Source organism: Anolis sagrei, chromosome 2 (genome assembly GCF_037176765.1).
Source record: "Anolis sagrei isolate rAnoSag1 chromosome 2, rAnoSag1.mat, whole genome shotgun sequence".
Lineage (NCBI taxonomy): Eukaryota > Metazoa > Chordata > Lepidosauria > Squamata > Dactyloidae > Anolis > Anolis sagrei.
In genome coordinates this window covers 60,504,738-60,528,142 of record NC_090022.1, presented here as the reverse complement: position 1 = coordinate 60,528,142, position 23,405 = coordinate 60,504,738, and the positions used below count along the sequence as shown (strand labels likewise).

At 39.1% G+C, this 23,405-nt stretch overlaps 1 protein-coding gene across 1 annotated transcript; it reads right to left on the bottom strand.

The window, feature by feature from the left end:
* Positions 1-265: 265 nt before the first annotated feature.
* On the bottom strand, positions 266-21,167 carry LOC132766692 (parapinopsin-like). The gene is made up of 4 exons (XM_060761004.2): positions 20,840-21,167; positions 5,908-6,236; positions 3,353-3,595; positions 266-538 (listed from the first exon to the last, which is right to left on the bottom strand). Exons 1-4 carry the CDS (start codon positions 21,165-21,167, stop codon positions 401-403), a joined length of 1,038 nt encoding a protein of 345 aa, XP_060616987.2. The 3' UTR covers positions 266-400.
* Positions 21,168-23,405: the final 2,238 nt, after the last annotated feature.

Below are 23,405 nucleotides of genomic sequence, written 5' to 3'. Positions count from 1 at the left end.
CCCCCGAAATTTTCACACCCCCCCCCGAAATTTTCAACCCCCCCCCCGAAATGTTTTTCTGGCTACGGCCCTGAATCTCAGTCATTCAGCACCCATGATGCTGAATAAATTTGGTTTCTGGTTGCTTGAGAGTTACTAATTAAAATGGGTCTAACGAATACAACGCTTCTTTCTATACTATACACTCTGTATTGTCTTGATATTAATACTGTAAAAGAGCAATTAAAAGCAAAGTCAAACAATGTAACACAGTATTACTGTAGTATTTAAATTTTTATTTAAAGTATTGTTTCTTCAATATTTTTGCCAGTTGCCTGAGTTTTGGTTAAAGGAGATTTTACTGAGTAGGGATGCATAGCACTGTGTTCCAAATCAATCCGAGGCAATACTGGATTGTTTTCTATATAGGGGCAACTTTGCCACGTCTTGTGGGAGGAGCAGGAGCAATGGTGGAGACTTCTAGATCATCTTCATCAGTTTGCTCAGATGCGCAGGGATTTCTTCCACACAGGAGACACCTTACAAGGCAGTCGCGAAACTAGAAAGGAAAGGGATTGACTTATATTTGGCTCACGCAAAATGTCATTATGTACTATACGTTTATTTCCCACTTTTGGCAATGTGTTTTATTATTGCTGTAGAAAATTTTAAGACCATCTGTTTGGCATATTATATAGGTCATAGCATGCAACTAGACTTGCTGTTAAGGTGTTCGTGCGAGTCTTGCGCTGACTGTTTGTGCTAAACAGAAACCTCATTCACAGATGACATTTTCCCTTTCATTTTATTACCATTCCTTCAGATGTTTGATTTAATTTCCTTGTCTCAGGCTGAGGTTAAAGGAGAAAACAATGGCAATCTTATGTATACCCTACCTTTATGTGTTTCCACAGAAATCAAAGTGTCAGAATATTTAGTTAATTGCTTTCTATAGAGCAATAGCCCGAATCTTCAAATTGACATTTTCTAAACCATAATGAAAGTAATCTTTAGGACATGAGTTTCATGCCATTTGCATTGTTAACAACAAACTGATGCAATACTGATATTTATACTGCTGTTTTTGTTTGCATGTTTATTTGGGTATGGGCAGTGAAATCTGAAAATGGGTTGCCAAGATGGTGTAATACAATTATCCCTCCACATTTGTGGTTTTGACTTCTGTGGATTTGATTATTCACAGATTTCATTAAAAATGTTCTCTTGCGGAATCTAAAGGTCCTCCAGTGTGATTCGATGTTCAGCTTCCATAGTGTCATGCTGGAAGACTTAGAAATTCCTAGAGAGATTATCTCAGGTAAAAACATGCTGAATTCTTTATTTTTGGTATTTTAATTTTATGAGGGTCCTGTGCCCCTAGCCCAGTCAAAGGCTGGCTGTAGAATGGAAGTTGTTCTGGGAACTAAATGGTAGGAGTTCAGCTTATGTGTTAGAAGAAAAGGTTTGGCTGACATTAGACTTCACATGGGACAGGCTGTGAAGAGAAAGCTACTTTGGAAAAGTATGGGATAGCAAACTTCGAGGAGGGGAGGATAGATAAAATTGTCTGGGTAGGCAGAATTGGTAAAAAAGAAACATGTAACAAGATTAGATGCATAATTGGGAGGTGTGGTCAAATAAAATGGAAATGAGCAAAAAGGGGGAAAAGAGACCATAGAGTCGAAATTGTGTATGTGAGGGTTAAGTTATACAGTAAATGTTGAGAGTGAGAGATGGAAGACCACTCAAGAGGTAAAACTATAGGTTTGCTGCTAAGATGATCTTGACCATGGAAATTCTAAATTTGTGGGTTCTGCTGTCACAGCAACACTATGGAAGAATGATGACAACAAAACAGGCTAAAGATTAATTTTGCATGTTGATTTAAACAAACCAGACAATCTCTTGGCTGCAGACTCCTTGTTAGCATATTTCGAGTTTGTGTACGAGTTTGTGTCTCAGTACAATGAATATGCTTCCTGGCACAGGCAGATATTGTGACAACACACTTGAGTTGAAAAGTCCTGTTAAAAAGCAACATATCATTGTGACATACATTTTGGGAGAAAATAATATTTCCCCAAAAGTAGGTAATATATCAAAGGACACATTTACCAAGACATATATACTTGTTATTATTAATATTAAATTTTAGAGCAGTTTAAACATCAGTTTGTGTTTTCCATTAATAATAGAGTGATCCATATTTGTCTAACGGTAGCCATAAAGAAAACATGAAAGGTTACGTGTCATGTTTTACGTGTAGAGTAAGTTTAACAAATGTGGTAATTGAAATGAAGGACAAGGTCCTGTACTGAGGTAAGCCCTGTGGGATTCCGTTAATGCTTTCCCGGAACACAGAATTCAGTAGAACTTAAATCAAGATTTGAAAATCTAAAACCAAGAATTTGAAGTGGTTTACTTTGCTTGATCGTGTCATGTTTAACTTATTTTTAAATAAGAACTGATTACTTATTCAGAGAGAGATTTACTTTTATACTATCAGGTTACATTCATTCATACATACATACACACACACACACACACAATCAATCATTCTCTTTTTGCTCAGGACAGAAAAAATGTGTAAAAGTTTTTTCATTATAACTGAGACAGCCAACATGCTATGAGTACTCTTGTATTGGAAATATTGAAATTTTGAGTATTTAAATATATTTAAAATGATCAACATCTAAAAATAAAAATGTAAAAAAATAGAAAATAGAAAATTGTATGCCAATAAAAGTAGTTTCATAAACACTTTATTTGATATGTTTCTGTCAAGGTTTCCTATGCTTTTCCTGAAAATGCTTTGTGTAATTATAATATCTATTGATAAAGATACATAAATGAAAATAAAAAAATTATCAAGATTTTTCCTTATTTAAATTATTTTGTATAAGCATAACTTTAATGCAGTCACCAGGTGGCAGCAAAGCAAGCGGTTTTGTACACAGTAAACTACTGGACAGGAAAAGAGCACTATATTTGATCCTTTGTATATATCAGAATATGTTGTACTGCTTGGTTTATTTCCTGACTAGTGAACAGGCAACAAAGTATATTTAATTTGTTGTTCAGTCTAAATAGCAGGTCAGGCACATGCGAAATTCTCAGAGAACCGCTCTTTTCTTGCAGAGTAGTTATGAAAGCTTGTGTAAATGGCTAGTAATAAATGGAACGGCAAAAAAGCAAAGTAGAAAGGAATCATGTTGTTGCAAGGATAAAAATTCATTGGCTTTTCCCACAACTACCATTCTTAAAATAAGGTGAAATATCTGCACTTGTGATTCTTATGTTATAATATACTTACTATACAATATTTATACATTTAATTCTTATGTTCTCTAGAGCTTATTGAGTTTAAACTCACCTGCTTGTTCATAAAAATGTAGATGATTGGATTATAGAATGTGCTGGATTTTGCCATGTACATTGGGACGGTTGCTATGATAGGATTAATGTAGATTTTAGGATTACCCACAACTACCAAGGCAAAAGTTGCGTAAGGAAGCCAGCAGATCAAGAATGCCATAACCATCACAATCACCATCCGTGACACTTGCGCTTCCGCTTTAGTTGTTGAGCCTCGCTGTGCTAGTCCAACTTTAGCCACCTGGTTAAAAATAGCATGTTAAATCTCTACCAAAAATAGGACATACATCAATGTGATTACATTTCATTGTGTGTAAAAGTGCAGAGGAACAGCCCATGTGGCAGAGCTTAAGTATTTATTGTTTTGAGTGTCCTCTTCCTGGGACATTAAGGAGTTTAGATCTACCTTTAAGGAATAGATTTACAAAGGCTAGTATTCTGTATCAGCTACTTATTTACATGTATATTTACACAATATACTTAACGGTAGTCTCTCTTGAACACAGACTAGTTGCCTAGATGTATTCATCTATAACGGTTCCATATTCACGAGTATTGCTTAGTCACAATTACGATAATATTGCCACAGTCACAAGTCCTGCCCCATCTACTTTACTGGGTATCAGCTGAATGGAAAAAGGAGGTTCCTTCTGCCATTGGTTACAGTACAGGTGAATATGGACTGTATGAGCTTGCCTGGGCTTTGAGATCAACAGGAAATGCTCTTCTCTCAATCCCACTGACATGGTAAACTCAGTTGGCAGGGATGGGAGAGAGGGCCTTCTTGGTGGCTGCCCATGGGATCTTGATTTTCCTTCCCAGAGAGGCCGGAATATCCCCCTCCCTGTTGTTCTTTCAGCAGAAGGCTAAAACCTAAGAAAAACCAAGGTACAAAATGTGACATTGATGATGTTACAAGGATGGGACAGGAGCAGCTTTGTTGTGTGTCTTCAAGGCATTTTCATCTTACAGTGCACCAAGGCTAACCTATCAGGAGGTTTTCTGGGGTGAACATGTGTAAATGGCTCATGGTCATCCAGCGATTTTCCACTGGCTGAGGGGGGAGTCAAACTCTGGTCACCAAGTTACTACACCATGCTGGCTCAATTACGTGACCCACTAAAGGTTTTACTCTATTGTGGACTTTATCTTTTGTTGTATATGTATGTAACTAAACAGCTGATAACAGGATTCTGGTCATAGTCTTTACAGATACGCAGTACTGAGCAGACAGATGTAGTGGATATCTCTGTTTCCAGATGTTAACTCCCTCTTCCACAAGATCTACAATCTCTACAACATCTGAGGATGCCTGCCACGGATGCAGGTGAAACGTCAGGAGAGAATGCTTCTAGAACATAGCCATACAACCCGAAAAACCTACAACAACCCAGTGATTCCGGCTATGAAAGCCTTCGACAATACATAGTCCCTCTTCTATTTCCCCTCTAGACATCCCTGTAAGGTTGGCAGAAAAGGGAGAAGGGTCTCTCATAAGGGTCCTGGCAGGCTGGCATGGAAGAATACTATTCTCAGATAGCCTTGATAACTTTGTAGTGCTTTATGGGCAGTAGCCAGTGTTTTGATTTGTACCTATGCTAGTACAATATCCTAGACATTTGTAATACAGGGTTAGTCAAAATGCATAGGCCAATAAGCCATTCAATTGAATGGCTTATTGGCCTATGCATTTTGACTAACCCTGTATAACAGGGCTTGAGGTATGGTAGCAAGAACTATAAATGTGGAATGATTTCTCCAATGTTAAAATATTATTTTTAAACAAATGTAAAACAGGTTTCAAAATGAAAAGTACTACGTAATTTATTAAAGTTCATAACAGCTATCTTGGTACATATTCTGCTTTTGAAATAGCTGGGAAAACACATTCCAATTAAAATACAGCACTTTTCCCCAGAGCTAGTTCCCATGTCAACCAATGTCCCTCCCCCGTTTTTGGGCTTAAAGGAGTAATTTCTTGCATGGGTAATGTGAACAAAATCATGTAACAAGACAATGAATAGATCGCAGTTACAAGAATTTCTAAAGTGTTAAATACACACACACACACACATTCACACACTTTATCTCTTTACTGGAGATCAATATTTTTGCTGAATTTGAAATCTACAATCTGCCAGTTTTCAATGCATATATTGCACATATTAATATAGGACTCTTGTGAATGGGAAATAGAGCCCAAAACGTAGTGTGTCCATCACATATTTATCATGAAGGGGATTATGCTTTGATATGGAAAATATGCATAATTTTGACACCTGGGTAGACTAATGTGAATGTATCAGTTTTGCCCTACTTTAGGTTATATTTATACATGCCCATATTCCCTGGATAAATTTGCTATCCAAGATAAACCAATTCACATTTACCATGTTAAAAATTGTCAGTTCAGAACTTTAGGTATTCTTGGGCTGGATGAATCGATGTATTTTAGTTGCAGCATAACCTGATCCTCAACTTTGTCCTAAAATAATAAATGCATATAAAGTCAATAAATTAAGGAAAGCTTGCTATAGAAACACTAGTACCTACCTGACGCAGAGTCCATATAAGGTAGCCATAGGAGACCAAGATTGTGATGAATGGGATTGTAAAGCAGAAGAGAAAGTAGCAGATAATGTAGGAAACATTGATAGGATCACTGTTGGCCCAATCTGGAGCACAGGAGGTCATAACGCCTTCCATCTCGTATCCTCCCCAACCAAAAAGAGGAGGTGTGTTCCAAACAAGAGACCATATCCAGGACACAGCGACACCAATCATAGCTTTTCTGGTAGTAAATGTAATTGTTCCCATCGGCTTGGCGATTACAATTGCACGGTCAACAGCTATCACTGCTATGGTGCACAAAGCCACAATACCTGTAATTACAGTAAAGAAGATTTTTAAATTTTGATTTTAACATTTACTTGATATGGCAAACATCATAGAAGCAGCACTATAGAAATGTATGAGTTGAAGCACAGCCAGATTCAGAAGAACATCAAAGTTGACTTTCCTATGAACCTGAATGTGCATCAGCTAATACATTTCTACAATGGAAGCATGAAAAATTCATAATTCAACAGTAATTTTAAGTGACATTCCCTTACAAAATCTCCAACATTTCACTGATGAAAATAGATATGTATATGGCCGATGAATATCAGAGTGTGCTCATGACAGCAAAAGTTATAAATTAAGATAAACACAAGCTAGGAGGGGCTGCAGCAGTTGGCATTTGCCTGATCATCCTGGGAATTGCAAGATTCTACTTTTGTACTTTGAACTCCAATTACAGCAACTGAAATGAAACAAGGGAAGTGGAAAGAGGGAATTTTCAAAGAATCGGAAAAGTGGGATGGCTAAGGATTATTTGAACTGTCCCCACCAAATAAGGACTGTTGAAAGGTATATCACATGTAGGCGGCATTGGTAACAGTCTCCCAAAGCAATTACTATACTCCCAACTCAAGAACGGAAAATGGAATGTCGGAGGACAGGAAAAGAGATTTAAAGGTGAGCTTAAAGCTAACCTTAAAAACTGTGGCATAGGCACTGAGAACTGGGAAGCCCTGGCCCTTGAGCGTTCTAACAGGAGGTCAGCTGTGGCCAGCAGTGCTGTGGTATTCAAAGAGGCAGAAATGGAGGGCAAAAGGGAGAAACATACCAAGAGGAAGGCATGTCAAGGTAACCCTGTCTGGGACTGCCTTCCACTGATGCCCTCACTGTGGAAGAACATGCGGGTCAAGAATAGGGCTCCACAGCCACCTACGTACCCACTGCCAATACACTACACATGGAAGGCCATCGTACTCAGAGAATGAGGTATTGCCAAACTAATTGGTAACAGGAACTACCTTCTAGATGAGGATGTGGAACCTCTACTGGACTGGGGTTAATTTTTCATGGTAACTTGAATGCTTGAGTGTTGCAAATCTGAAGGGGTGTATCCTAAACATGGCCTATGTAAAATGGCAAGTCTTAATAGAAATTTTGTAAACAAAAATAGAAGAAATAGCTAACAATTATAAAATAGCCAAATGTGTGTTAAAAGGTATATTTTTGTTTTAATTGTTTTAAAAATTCACATCGGTTTTGGGGTCCATGGAGTTCCTTATACAATTACTTCTCTATTTCATGAAGGTTAGGGGAACAAAATCCTTAGAAAAGTGAGAAAATCATGAATATAAATATTTATCTAGGCATGTCTAGGTTCTCCAGTGTGATTCCGTGGTCAGCTTCCAGCAGAAGTTGATCATCAAATTGGCTGAATTCATTCACAAATTATGAATTTTATGCCAATGGCTTACTTCTGGTATTACACCAACAGAAGCCTGTTATGGCAACAGAACTATATTCCCATGCACAGCACCATTGTGTGGGCAAAACCAACATGAAAAAATCGAACTAAATGTCATATTTGGCAGCTTCCTCATCCATTTGGGGATGGGTGGCAGGGGGAATTGCGGATGTTTGAAAGTGGACTGACTCTACAGAGCAGCATTTACCCAGTACTGCGGAGAAAAGTGCTCCGAAGTTAAAAAATGGAAAACCCAGGGAGCTGGAATGGTTGAGTAAAACCTGGGATGGCTGCAGAAAAACCTCAGTGGTTGATGGAAGTAAACTATAGTTTCATTGGCTCTTTTCCCATCACACACTTATAGCAATTTGATATCACTTTTATTGCTCGGTTGTATCCTACAGAAGGATGGGACTTGTAATCTAGTGAGTTAGTAGAGTTCTCTGGAAGAGAATTCAAAATAACTCAAGAAACTACAACTCCTACAGTCCCATGCCTGTTAAATGATACTGAAGTGTGTGTGTGGCCTTTGAACTCAGAAAATATATCACGAAGTATCAGGTGCTGGGGTCGGGAGAAATAGTGGAAATATGTCTTATTGTTAGAGGATCTGTCCGTGTTAGAAACAGCATGCTCTGCTCTGTGGATCTTACCATGGGTGTAGCTACTGTGATTAACAGGAAGATTACCCTTCAATAAGATTTTCTTTTAGTTCCCAAATTTCTAGCATTTTAGAGAATAAAACATTGTTAGTTCATGCTTAAAAGATGTTGTGTAAACATCCTCTTGGATGTCTAAATTGTATATCTAAATGCTTAACTAAATGTGAGAATTGAAGGAAACTTTCATTTGTGAGGCAGACTGCTGGAAACAGGGCAATTCTCATTCCCCACTAAGTACTATAAGGATTAGAGTGTACTGAGGATGAAGCTGAGCTCCTAGATTGAGCAAAGGAATATAAGTAAAATCAAATTTCCCATTAAGCTATTACATCATAAAAACCACACTGTAGCGTGCTATAAAATTTGGCTTTTAAAAAAGGATGCTTGAGTGCAAAGTAAAAAAAAAAAATCACAGAAAGAAAGCATTTGGTTAACACCTTGGATTCTTGTACTGGGAGAAAGAATGATATAAATTAAATAAAAATAAGAGACACATGTATATAAAATGTTGTCATTTCCCAGTGGCTAGCTGTGCCTGTCTGTTGCCTCAAAATGTAAATCTCCAGGTACTCTAATGGCTAACTAATTCCTTACAGTGGGTGCTCTTATGGACCATACATCATGTTGTTGTTGTTCATTCGTTCAGTCGTCTCCGACTCTTCGTGACCTCATACATCATAATAACATGTTAGTTCTGTTCAATCCTTTACCTAAATGTACAAAAAATGACAATTTCCTTCAAAGAAGAGCCTTTTGAAAATGATCCTACAATTTTAGATATAGAAGTAAAAGCTGCACTCAGCACCTTGGAGAAATAACTCACTAGGAAGAGTTTGTTGTTGTCTGTTTGTTCAGTCGCTTCTGACTCTTTGTGACCTCATGGGTCATGTGTGTCCAGAGGAGGGCAACTAAAATGATCAAGGGTCTGGAGAACATGCCCTTATGAGGAACAGATTAAAGAGCTGGGCATGTTTAGCCTGCAGAAGAGAAGGCTGAGAGGAGACATGATAGCCATGTATAAATATGTGAGAGGAAGTCATAGGGAGGAGGGAGCAGGCTTGTTTTCTGCTTCCCTGGACACTAGGACACGGAACAGTGGCTTCAAACTACAAGAGAGGAGATTCCATCTGAACATGAGGAAGAACTTCCTGACTGTGAGAGCTGTTTGGCAGTGGAACACTCTGCCCCGGAGTGTTGTGGAGGCTCCTTCTTTGGAGGCTTTTAAACAGAGGCTGGATGGCCATCTGTTGGGGGTGCTTTGAATGTGATTTTCCTGCTTCTTGGCAGGGGTTGGACTGGATGGCCCACGAGGTCTCTTTCAACTCTATGATTCTATGATTCTATGACTAGTCTACACCAGAGCTCTCTGTTGGCCGTGGTCACCCTCAGCTCCTTCAAAGTCAAGCCAGTCACTTTAAGGATAACATCCATCCATCTTCCCCTTGCTTGGCCCCTCTTTCTTTTTCCTTCCATTTTCCTCAACATCATTGTCTTCTCCAAGCTTTCCTGTCTTCTCATGATGTGGCCAAAGTACTTCATCTCTGCCTCCAATATCCTTCCCTCCAGTGAGAAGTCGGGCTTTATTTCCTGGAGTATCACTAGGAACAGATGCATATCTGTTGACAATTGTTTTGTTTTTGATATTTGTTGCCAGGTTTTAGTTAGAACTAGAGTAGATTCTGTCTCTGTAGGTTGGAACTCTATTAGTATGCCACTAGGTCCAGATGGCATATAATAGTGTTTCAAGCTACAGAGACAGAATCTACTCTAGTTCTAAGTAAAACTGTCAACAAATATCAAAAACAAAACAATTTTTATAGATTGGAAACAATATATATGTCTACCCCCAAGAAAGGGGACAACAGGGATTGCAGTAACTACAAGACCATTGCATTAATTTTCCATGCAAGCAAAATAATACGCAAAATTCTACAATTAAGAGTTTTACAATATATGGAGCAAAAAATGCCAGATGTCCAGGATTTTCCAGAAAAGAAAGAGACATGACAGATCATACTGCAAATATATGCTAGATAATGGAGAACTTCAGAAGACAATCTGCCTGTGCTTTAAAGTATTTATTGCATGAGGCAAGCATACCAGTATTGCAGCTGAATCATCAACAAAGGTCCAAATCTCACAATGCTGTATGCATCCCACTGCCACAGAATTACAAATTGGAGCTACTGCTCAACACGTTATGTAACCACTAACTATACTAATGTGATGGAGGAGTGACTTGGTGTGTTAAAGTCCATAGATTACAGCAAGCCCTTTGATTGTGTATTAAGTAGTACTAAGGGTCACTCAAAGAAATGTATGTGCCACAATATTTCACTGTTCTGATGGATAATCTATACTCAAGACAAGAGGGCGAGCTAAAGCTGCATTTTTTTGTTTAACTCATATACTGAACATAACAAAACAAAAAAAAAATGCAGATATTTGACATAACTTTAAAGAGGATGATAGATATTGCAATAATTCTGATGTATTAAATCACAAGAGCTCTGTAACTTTGTGTTAATCAAACAAGGCCATAAAGCCATTTTCAGAGGGTTGGGGTCTGAGGTCTGCATGTCAAGGTCTCTGATGCTTCTGGGGACAAGGTCATTTGGAGAATCGTTTTTTAAATATGTGACCCATCTGCACCCTCTATACTTTTTGGCCAACACAGAAACAAAACTATAATGATATATATTGTATGCTTACATGAGGGCCCCCCTGGTGGTGCAGTGGATTAAACTCTGAGCTGCTGAACTTGCTGACCAAAAGGTTGGCAGTTCGAATCCAGGGAGCTGGGTGAGCTCCCGCTGTTAGCCCCAGCCCCAACCTAGCTATTTGAAAACATGCAAATGTGAGTAGATCAATAGGTACCGCTCCAGCGGGAAGGTAATGGTGCTCCATGCAGTCATGCTGATCTTGGAGGTGTCTACGGACAACGCTGGCTCTTCGGCTTAGAAATTGAGATGAGCACACCCTCCCCTCCCCCAGAGTTGGACATGACCCAGAGTTGGACATGACTAGACTTAATGTCAGGGGAAACCTTTACCTGTCCTTACATGATGGTGCTACATAAACAACAGCAACAACAACAACATATTATTATTATTATTATTATTATTATTATTAAAAAAAACTGATCCAGTTCTGCAAATATGCAGTTTGCAACCAGACTGTAGGAACACATGAAGCTTCCTGATAATGAATCAAATTACCAATCAGTTCTGTACTACAGCTGGCAGCGGCTCTCCAAGGTTTGTGGCAGAAAGATATAAAAATGATTATTGCTTGATTTTTGTTTTCACTTGAGATGCCAATCATAATCTCTTTCCATCTGGTGCAGTATTTTTCTGGTATTTTATTTATTAAGCGTAGCCTGGATTCAGTGTTGTTGTTTTTTTCTCCTATTGATGAGACGGTTTCTCAGTGGAACTAGGAGAGATCATGACTCTTATCCTGCAGACTTCCACACCAAAGTACAAAACACAAGGTGGCAGACGTGTGGAAACAGGAATGAAAAATGCTGTATTAACTGTAAACTATCTTTTGCTTGGGGCTTTGGAGGGCTATACCACTCTTTGCACTCTCCCTTTAAAGGTTAAGGTTGTCTGATATTTGATCTCTTGTAAACTATGGCTGAATTCACATGAATGCTATATCCCAACTCCAGTATGCAGTATCATGCGCCAATCATTTTTTTTATACTATGCACCTGCACTCCCATTGGATAGAGTGTGTATCTGGGAACAATTCTATTTGGACAGTTGCCCTAGCTCTCTAACATGCCCAGTTCTATGTGCTGTCTAAGACTTTCATGGCCAGAATCACTGGGTTGCTGTGAGTTTTCCAGGCTGTATGGCCATGTTCCAAAAGCATTCTCTCCCCACAACTATGGCAGAGGTTGTAAAGTCAGAGGTTGTGAGGTCTGTTGAAAACTAGGTAAGTGAGGTTTATATATCCGTGGAATGCCCATGGTGGGAGAAATAACTCTTGTCTGTTTGAGGCAGGTATGAATGTTACAATTGGCCACTGGATGACATTAGTATTAGATAACCTTGCAGCTTCAAAGCCTGGCTGCTTCCTGTCTGGGGGAATCCTTTGTTGTGAGTTGTTAGCTGGCCCTGATGGCTTCATATCTTGAATTCCCCAGTTTTTGGAGTGTTGTTCTTTATTTACTGTCCTGATTTTAGCCAGATTTTGTTCAATTTCATGGTTTACTCCTTTCTGTTGAACACGAATCAAGGAACATGAAAGGTACTGCAGACTAATTAAACCAGAGAAATCAGCCATAGCAGAGCACCTGATGAACCAACCTGGACACAGCATATCATTTGAGAATACAGAAATGCTTGACTACTCTAACAACTACCATGTCAGACTACCCAGAGAAACAATTGAAAACTACAAGCATGTGGACATTGAAAACCACAAGCATGTGGACAGAAATTGTTGACCCAGAAATGGGTCAACAATTTCTGAATGTATCCATCAATGTTTTTTCACAATTGTGGATGCAGTTTGTCCAATCATAAAGAAGCAGGACATGATCATGATGAAGGTTGACCCCATGGAAAAAGTAATTATTCATCATGTTGATATTTACAAACCACAGTGGTTATTGGCTCACAGTTCAGCAGTTTGACTCCAGTTGCTGAGCAACTGCTGAATGTTTGTAGAATTTTAGCTATGAATCAGTGTTTCTGCCCCACACCATTTTCTGGGGAAATGCTCAAGAGGTTTGTATTGTAATGGCCACATTTACCTTTCCCCCTTTTCTTTGTACTTAATTTGAATATTTATATAAGTTATTTTTTCTCCCTCTCTCCTTTTTCACCAAAACATTCAATAGATTTATAGTAATTCATGTAACTGTAATTCCTGCTCCCACCGCCTTCCCCTCCACTATTTCTCTTTCCAGATAATAGATGGGTTGTTTGCTTTGTAGTCTCAGCAGGTGATGGGAGCAGTTGATTGTTGCCATTGGCAGATTACTTCTCTGATAAACTAAGGCAGAAAAATCAGAAAAAGAAAGCACATGTACTCCATACTGCAACGGGGAGCCATGGATCACACCCTGTGTTTTATTGACCTGGAGATCAGTTGGAGTGGGAAAAAACATGATGCCCACATGATCTGGAACTCTGCAATCTATGAAACCATACAAGTAGAGGTCTTTATTCCTAGCAACCCTATGATAACTATTGGGTCTATCAGGTTGGTTTACTACTGCTTGTGGATTGGGTGTATTTGGTTAGATAGTGGCTGATGAAGCCATATCTGAGTATGCTGACACAGAAACAGGCTAAATTCAACAAACACCTACATCTAGCAAGGAATGTGGTGGAAAGTTCATTAGGCATTTGTAAGCCTGGTAATGATGCCTGACTGCATTGTTTGGTGTTCCCTCTGCAATTATAGCATGTGTTATTTTGCACATTTGCAAGGCACAAGGTGCTTGCAAGTACTCCAGGGTCTGTGTGATAATATGTGTTGAACACCCTGGGAGCACCAATGGACCATGGAGAAGGGTGAAACTAACTTGAAGGAGAGTCTGTTTTGGAGGTGTAAAGTCTGCCTAAATTGTTAAATTCCCTCTACAGAATTGTTAAATTCCCTCTACAGATCCATGCCAATATAAAAATGGCAATACATTCCCTTTGATGAAAAAATACTTATTATAAGATTTAAGCAAAATATATAATCAATATTCAAATGTATCCATTAAACAATAATAAAATGTACAATAAAATACAAGTATTGCTGTTAAGCTCAGCACATCAATTTCAAAATCCATGAAAGAAATTCAATCTATTTTCAGTATCTTGTCAGATTAACAGTATAATAAAATCTTTACAAAAAGCCAGTTCTCAACAAATGGGTTTGTAAAGACTGCTTAAAGCCCTGAAAGATATTTTAGTTGGAACAGAGTTCAACAGGTATGGAGTGACTGCCAACAGTCCCCTGACACTTTGCCCACTGACTGAATTATTCTCCCTGGTTCCTCAAGCAGGGCCTCCAAGGCTGATCACAAAGTGCAGTCATATTCACTTTGGGGTGACCCCTTTCTTTGTGCAAAGCCATTCCAGTTAGGACTTGAAAGGTCAACACCAATACTTCAAACCGGGTCCAGAAGTCCACCAGCAAGTGATGAAACTGGGATAGTACTGGTCACCTCAATCTGTCTTTGTCACCATCCTCGGAATCACATTTCACACTAGTTGAAATTTCTGAACTGTCTTCAAAGACAGCCCTATGCAGAGCGCATTGCAGTAGTCTAACCTAAATATCATGAGTACAAAGATGAGAAGACTCATTATTTTATATAGGATCACAGCTGGCATAGTGGTTTAAGTTGGTGAAAGACACTAGTTTTACCTGTGTCCCCCAAAACACTTCTGTATATGGATGCACTAGAATTGATGGCATGTCATTTCTGGGTCTTATTTTCAGGTATTCTGCAGTTATTTCTGTCCTTGTTAGGTTCTCTGGGGTTGGGGTTTCTGGAAGTGTATGTGACCCAAACTGCTTTATTTCTGCATGTGAAGGCTTGAGGTCATGTTTACTATATCCCTGTTAAAAATGGCCTGAGATTTTTTTTACCTTTTAGAGGAGGGAGGATTGCAGGGCTTACCTGGGGTATTGGGGTGAGAAGTTGAGATTTCGGAGATTCAGGTGACCTGAAGAATGTTCTTTTCAGCCTTTGTCTAAAGACTCTGAGCGGCCTGACCAGTGGGGCTGATCCCTTTCCCTTCTTAAATCCTCCACTGGTTTTTCAGGGGAAAAAACCCTAACCATTATTTCCTAGAGAGTCGGGGACTATATCTTCTCTGACAAAGGCATTCAATTTGAATCATGAGATGATATCAAAGGTCAAAGGTTAATGGATGAATTCAAACATTTGTATGATTGTAATATATGACCTTATTCTTTGGATGATAAAATGCGAATGATAAAATTACATTTTATGTCACTTGTAAAAAGTGGGTGTGTGGCAGGGACAGGGAATCTAGGCATAGTCCGCAGCCCTTGTGGGTTCTCTATCTGTCTTCAGGTTTTTCCTTCTGTTGTATGTGATTACTGATTAAAGATAAGAGGATATTTAAGGATCAGGGGGCTGTGGCACAGAACTGAGCTATGCTTTACATAGCAGGTTACCATAGCCACTGTAGAATAGTGGAAGAGATATTCTAGCAAGACATTCTGTTGGCAAAATAAGGTGAAGATTTTCAAGAAAAGTAACAATATGTGAGGCTGAAATAGACCAAAATCTACAGAAGGCGGTTTCTAATATCTCTTTCCTAAACTATATTAGAGAGGCAATGTTCAACACCCACTTTGCACCTTTTCCCATAAATTCCACACATGTACTATATTGTGAAGCACAACAGAAGTTTCATTTATTCAGCCAAGCAGGGCCAGGCACACCATTAGGCAGAATGAGGCAGTGACCTTGAGTAGCAGAGGCTCAAAAAGTGCAGATGGTGCATTGCAACAACCCAGTCGCCATCCTTCTTGATTGAAGAATTAAGATTTCCCTGCATCTCCTAAGCCATCCTGCAGTCTCCAGGTGATATGGTGGCTGCAGGTGCCTTGTTACTATTACCAAATTCAATTACTTTTCATCAGCTTAGAAAGATGGAATAGAAGGGGAGCCATCCTGTCCTTGGCCCCAGGCAGCAAAACATATTGGGGCTGCTCTGCTGCAGAACTTATTTAAAGACTTAAGACATAAAAGGGACTTGGCTTTGCTTCTGTTCCTTCATTGGTTGATTGTCTCTTGCGATCCCTGACTTGTTCACAATGCTGATCCCAATACATGCAACTTTACACATCTGTAACCCTGTGTGGAGACCATACCCTTAGCTATATGGGCCAGATAATGAAGAGGGTCTATTATCACAGAGCCAGAGGACAAATTGGGATTTAATGACTTTTAGAATACAGCCATGACTTTTTAATCTCATCCACATTGTTTTAGGATGTTGTTTTGATTGTGTTATTTTAAAATTATTTTTATTTGATTGATTTTAATGCATCTTGTTTCTATCTGTAATTTTTGGGTTTGTTCCCTTTGTAAGCTGCCCTGAGTTCCCTTGGGGAGATGGTGGCGGGGTATAAAAACAAAGGCATTGTATTATTATTATTATTATATTCTATTTCACAAGAAGGGTTGAATGTAAGTTTAAAGTGCCCAGGATGTTATTGTTCCTATCACATTACCTTAAAATGGGTTGAATTAGTTAAAAGATTTTCTATACCTTGGTTCAGTAATTATTTAGAGGAATGCTAAGATGTGGAAAGACAGTAAGGAAAGAACTGGGGAAACCGAGCCCCATGAGCAACATCATGAGGGGTTGGTATGATTAACCTGAAGAAGGGAAATCTGAGCAGTGACATGATAGCTATCTTTAAATATCTGAAGGAATGCTAGTATAAGGTGAATCAGGATTGTTTTCTGATTTTCCAGAGACTGAAATGTGAGCCAGTGGACTCAAATTACAAGAAAACATGCATCCTAAACATTAGGAAGAGCTTATTGATGGTAAGAGCTACTCGATAGTAGAATGGTGGACTCTCCTTTGGGCTTGGATCGTTATCTTTTAGGGTATTTTGACTCTGTACTCTAGGCTGATTGGGGAGTTGGCTAGATAGCTGGATGGTCCTTATGGTTTCTTCAGTGTCTGTGATTCTATGATTCTATAAATAGCATGATCAAATTAAGGTATCAAGTACCTGGCTTTCTAGGTATTTGTTTATCTCAGTAGTTCTCAACTTGTGGGTCCCCAGGTGTTCTGGCCTACAACTCCCAGAAATCCCAGCCAGTTTACCAGCTGTTAGGATTTCTGGGAATTGAAGGCCAAAACATATGGGGACCCATAGGTTGAGAACCTCTGATCTAGCTATTGATATTCACAGTCAAGCCCTAAAAGAATTTAAGGGAAAATAAAGACTTAGGGCAGATCTAGACAGTCCCTTTATTGCAGAAACTTCCACAATGAAAAGGGGACTGTCCAGATAATGTTCTGGACAATCCAAAAATAATTTGTTACAAACCAACAAAACCCTGATTTTTAGCAAATTAATTAGATAATGGATTTATTCCACACCCATGGTTTTCCATACTAAATTAGTCCGGAAAACTGTGGGAATACCCACCCCTCCCCCAAAGCCCCAAAAGCCCTTTGAAAAGTAAAGAAAACTTACTCGGCTTCCATTACAGTCTTGGAGCAACTCTCCTGGCACGTAGTAATGATGTGCCAGAAGAGCGGGGGGGAGGGGAGGGGGAGGAAAATTGCTCCCCCCGCTCTCCTGGCACGTCATTTCTACATGTTGGGAAAGCTGGTCCGAGACTGTAATGGAGACCGGGTAAGTTTTCTTTACTTTTTAATGAGCTTTGGGGGAGGGGGGAGGGTCCCTAGATGTTCTGCCAGACTAGTTCCCGCCAGAACATCTAGACACCCACCCCAGAAAGTGTGCACTTTCTGGGGTGGGTGTAGACAGCCCCCCAGAAACATCTGCACTTTTAAAACATGAATGATCCCGGGATAAAGAGCTGTCTGAAACTGCCCTTAGTGTTGTGGACCATCGCTTCTCATTCTGAACTCAAGTATCTCAGAATCTCCACAAAGTTTTCATCGTGGTTTATAAAGCTAACTTCATTTCATATTTTGCGCTGAAGAAATAGGCTCTTCAGAAATGCTTTTCAGAGCAACTGTTGTTTTCACCTTGGGGGTAATTACACTTCCATCCAAGAAGATTTCATTTCTGCCTATACATGTCAAGTAATTTGTTTATGTATATATTTTGAGCATCTTTGTAGAGGTGGAGCAAGAGAGAGGGAAAGGACTTATTTCTTTTCTGAAATCCACTAAAGTTGCTATTTTTGATTTCCTTGCCTGAAGCTGAGTTTCTGTCACAACTGTTCTCAAGAAATGTTCTTCTATTGTGGAAACCTCCTTTTTATATAGACAAATCTCTGAACAGTTCTTTCCCAAGCAATAGCCCTTGGTATTGCAGTAGCTCAGTGAACTTGTGCTCTCTAATCTGGTAATTATTTCAGCTGATTTCTCTTTGACAAGAAACATAGCATTTTTGACAACCCAGCTGATGACATTTCAGCTCAGAAAGTCAGTAAAATGTTATAGAAGAAATGCAACATTTAAAGAATGTGGAAGCTATTGATGAATATGTAGTGGACTCTAAAACCATTGAAGTATGTTATAGAGTCTGTTAAATGAAATCTTTAAAACCAAAGTCAAACTTGACCAAAACTTTTCTTTCTGGGATTATTGGATGAACAGACCAAAACACGGAATACTAAAATATTACACTACAGGATTCTAGCAGCAAGAATACTCTGTGCAAAACTGGAAAAATACCAACTTACCTTCAAGAGATAATTGGATTATAAAAATGCTAGAAATAGCAGAAATTGACAAACTACCATGTTTGATCAAATACTTTTGAATGACTGGGAACTTTTTATAACAATCCAAGGAAGTCATGCTACCCCTCTATTCTGCCTTGGTCAGACCACATCTGGAATATTGTGTCCAATTCTGAGTACCACACTTGAAGAGAGATATTGACAAGCTGGAATGTATCCAGAGGAGGGCGACTAAAATGATCAAGGTTCTGGAGAACAAGCCCTATGAGGAGCTGGGCATGTTTAGCCTGCGGAAGAGAAGGCTGAGAGGAGACATGATAGCCATGTATAAATATGTGAGAGGAAGTCATAGGGAGGAGGAAGCAAGCTTGTTTTCTGCTGCCCTGAAGACTAGAACACGGAACAATGGCTTCAAACTACAAGAAAGGAGATTCCATCTGAACATTAGGAAGAATTTCCTGACTGTGAGAGCCGTTCAGCAGTGGAACTCTCTGCCCTGGAGTGTGGTGGAGCCTCCTTCTTTGGAAGCTTTTAAACAGAGGCTGGATGACAATTTGTGGGGGTTCTTTGAATGCTGTTTTTCTGCTTCTTGGCAGGGGTTGGACTGGATGGTCCATGAGGTGTCTTCCAACTCTAGGATTCTATGATTCTATAATACACACACACATAGGTAATGTGAGGTTACTTGTGGGTTTGAAGATTTATAAGGAACACATGAAACTAGGAGATAAAAGAAGAGATCATATATATAGTATGATAAGTGGGAAGACACATAATGATGCACTGAACATGTCTTTGATGGGAAAGCCGGAAACTCAATTTTAAATAATGTTTTACTTTTTTATTTTTATATATATATATTTTAGTATTAGTGTAGGTTGGGAGAAGAGGAAGGGATTCATTTACTGGGACTTTTAGGGAGAATTGTAGGACTCAAGTGGTCTATTATATGAAAGTGGTATATATCATCATGTGTAAAATGGAACATTTATAATAAATAAAAATCATTTTAAAAAGTTTTTTAAAATCTTGACTTTTTCAGAACATCCTTTAAAAACTGCAAGTACCTTTTCTGTACACTGGCTGCCTCATCTCTTTATGCTAAGGATGGGGAAGAAACACAGCCGTCCCAGGAGAGTCAAAATAGCACTAAAAACGCTGAGTGATTCCTCCCTCTATCTATTTGGTTCCTCTTGGCTGCTTTCATTATGGCATGGACCTTGTGCCTCTGGGCCAAACAGCTTCTTTCCAAAGAACAGAAAGAAATATCACAATGAAGCAAGGCATCAATAACTTCTTAAAGCTGCTGCCACAACAGCAGATGCCAGTTTTGATTGCAATTACTTTAGTGCAGAGGTCAAAGCAGCTGCCATCTCTCTGCTTGGACAAAACTGGCAGAAGCATTGGACGCTGATGCCCGAGCAAAGCATAATGTGACTTGCTGCCTCTATGGGAGCATCAAACTCCCTTCCCCCATTTACTTCAAGGCCACATCCAAAATACCTTGTTTCCCCAGTTTCCTGCTTTGTACAGAAATAGCATATCTCTCTTTCTCTCCCCCCTATGCCCACACATATGAAATTTTTGTGGCACTTCCCCCGGAAAATGGAAAAAGCAGTGCCTGTGAAAATATTCAAAAGACTATTTAAAAATTCTGTAAAATGGTTGACACATAGAAAGTATGTGAGCTGTCTTTGAAGAGAAAGTTATCTCTGGGTAAGGCAAAGGAAAACAAAAGAAAAAGAAGCTGTTTTCTAGAGTTTTTCACCAACCGCTTCTATAGCTGGATTGCATAGGTCTTTGCTACCATTTCATTGAGTATGCAAAGCAAATGAAAACATCACTTTATCTTAAATATATTTTGATCTGCTAAAAACAGAGCCAATATTAAATTAATAGAAAAAGAAAAACTAAGACATCTTAAATGTAAGCATATTTCATGTTGGTGTGCTGAGAACTGGGAAAACAGTGACCAGTATTATGATAATTGAAATACTAACACAATGGTAATGCTATGGAAATCCTTTCCTTTCCTGCCATACCACAAGAAATTTGTTGCCCATAAGCAAATAAACTGTTTCTTTCTAATTCAACATTGGAACAAACCATATACGGTAAACATATACTCACCAAAAAATGCCATAGCAAAACCTTCAGTGACACAGCCAACTCTGCCTAGGTTGTAATACCCAACGGCATTTGTTTCTACATTCAGGCTTCCTCCTAACAAAGCTGCTCCAAGGTCTGCTATTGCTAAATTAACCAGGGAATAATTGATGGGCTGACGAAGCTGCCTGTACTTAATAGTTACGGCAATGACGGCTGTATTCAAAATTACTGATAAAGTGCAAGATGTTGCCATAATAATTGCTATTATAGTATAACCAATACGGGGCATCAAGACCACTCGTACTGTGCTTGCATTAGATGACAAAGTGCTGGCGTTCAGAGAATCCATTTGTCATTAGAATACCAAAATAAAATAAACACCCTTTTTATGCCTCTCCTGTTCAAGCTTTTTTCTGTTTTGTGCTATTTGTCAGTCTTCAGTCATCTTTTCTTCAGATGGCTATAAAATTGCCCTTCTCATTTGATGTTTCCAGGGACATGAGACATAGAGTTCCATGGATTAAACAACATTTGAAGTAAATCCTTAGATCCGGATTTCTTTGATCATAATTATCTCCCTCCATTCCTTTTCTAATTAATCTAACACAACACTCATCATAATTACGCAGCGGAGAAATGTCTTGCATAGAACTTGGGTTTTTCCCCCTCCTTGGGCTGTGACGTGCATAATTCATTTTAGGAATGAACCTGGGCAATCTTAAATGCATTCAGCAAAAGCAGTTTCCTTAATAAGAATAATCAATTATGGTTTTTACCCCCATTCCTGACATGCTGAGTGAGTCTTTCCACCTGGGTTCTTCATGTCAATTGAAAAGGCAGAATGAAAGGGGACAGACCATAGATTGCAGACCTTTCTCTTTCATTCCCACACTCTTTCTTCACTCTCCCTGCAGATGGTACCCTTGACAATCTAGCCGTCTATAAATTGGTTCGGCATTTATTTACTCTCAGGAAAGAGCTTCAATGTACGCTTGACATCCTTGACAAGCAAATGAACTGGGAGAAGCAGTCCTGTAAAAATTGTATGTCATCGGTTCTCTATTATGTCAACTTCAGTTGGAGATTATGTCATGGTACAAAACCCAAACTTTTTCTTAATCTCTGTGTAGCACTCATTCCTAACCAGGCCCAAAGTGAGTGCTTTTTGGTGGTGAGTCATCTTTTGACATATAATTAAGGAACTCTTTGAATATGTGTGTGTACTCTGCATATTAATCTCCATAGACTCTCAGTGTGTTTAAGTATATATTTGGAGCTGCCCTTTACAACATGTAAAATTTTCTTGCCTTTTCCAAATGTTTTCTTCCACAGCTGTCAATTTCATCAGTTGTACTTCACAGCAATCAGTGAAGTAGTGGTGCAGAGTTTTGTTAGAACGCTTACCAACTAGCCGGATTTCACCATCTGTGCCACCACATCCCCTGGCCAGAAGAGGGAACCATCTTGCCATTTTTCTGTTGTTCTTAGGTGCCCCGGGGATGTATGAAAGTGGCATTAGATAGTGTTTTGGGGTTTTTTTTTTAAATCCTGAATATTCTTCAGTTTATTTTTGATCTTGGTTCTGGCATACCACACAATTGATTTTGGTCAGACACTCAGTTGGTCTTCTGAGACACAAGGGTTGACTTTGAAACATAAAATTGGATTAAGGAAGCATGTCAATGGTGTTACTGTGGGTCTCTCATTTGTGTGAAATATGGCCACTCACATTGGAATGAAGAGTTTTTTTATAAAAAAAAATCAGCACATGATTTAAGAAATATTCATGTTTATGTATGTGCATATATGCATATTCAAATATCTTATTAAAGGAGGAATTTGCCATTATTACTGAATGAATAGTTCGAAAATGCCCCTTTGGATTATCTTAATCATTCATATTCAGAATCCAGCATAAATGTTTACCTCCAGTTCCATTTGTATCTCTACTTCCCACTTTGCCCATTTCTCTCTGTGGGCAATACAAACTCAGACGTTTTAAGTCATAATTATTTGTGTTTTTTAGACACCAAGAAAAATGAGGAGGTGGGGAAAGTAGGATGGGGAAGAGAAGGAAGGGGCTGCTGTGATTACTATTTCACTGGTTCTTTTCAGATAACTCTTCCTATCTAGTTGTGCTTGTGGAAAACAAAACAAATATAAGGAATTTTTTTGGTAAAACTATATTGCACAGTAGAATCCTAGAGTTGGAAGAGACCTCATGGGCCATCCAGTCTAACCCCCTGCCAAGAAGCAGGAAGATTGCATTCAAAGCACCCCCAACAGATGGCCATCCAGACTCTGTTTTAAAGCCTCCAAAGAAGGAGCCTCCACCACACTCCAGGGCAGAGAGTTCCACTGCTGACCAGCTCTCACCAGGCATGTAGCTGGGGGGGGGGGGGGGGGGGCTTGAGGGGCTTCACCCCCCCCCCCTGAAATTCTCAGGGTGGTTCTCGAGAAGGCCTTACTGGTACATTATTTAAACTAGTATGTTTATTCATATCATGATATGATCACCATGCCCAATATATCCCATATGCATGGGGCTATAGGGATAACAATACAAAAGGTTTGCTAGGGTAGAACC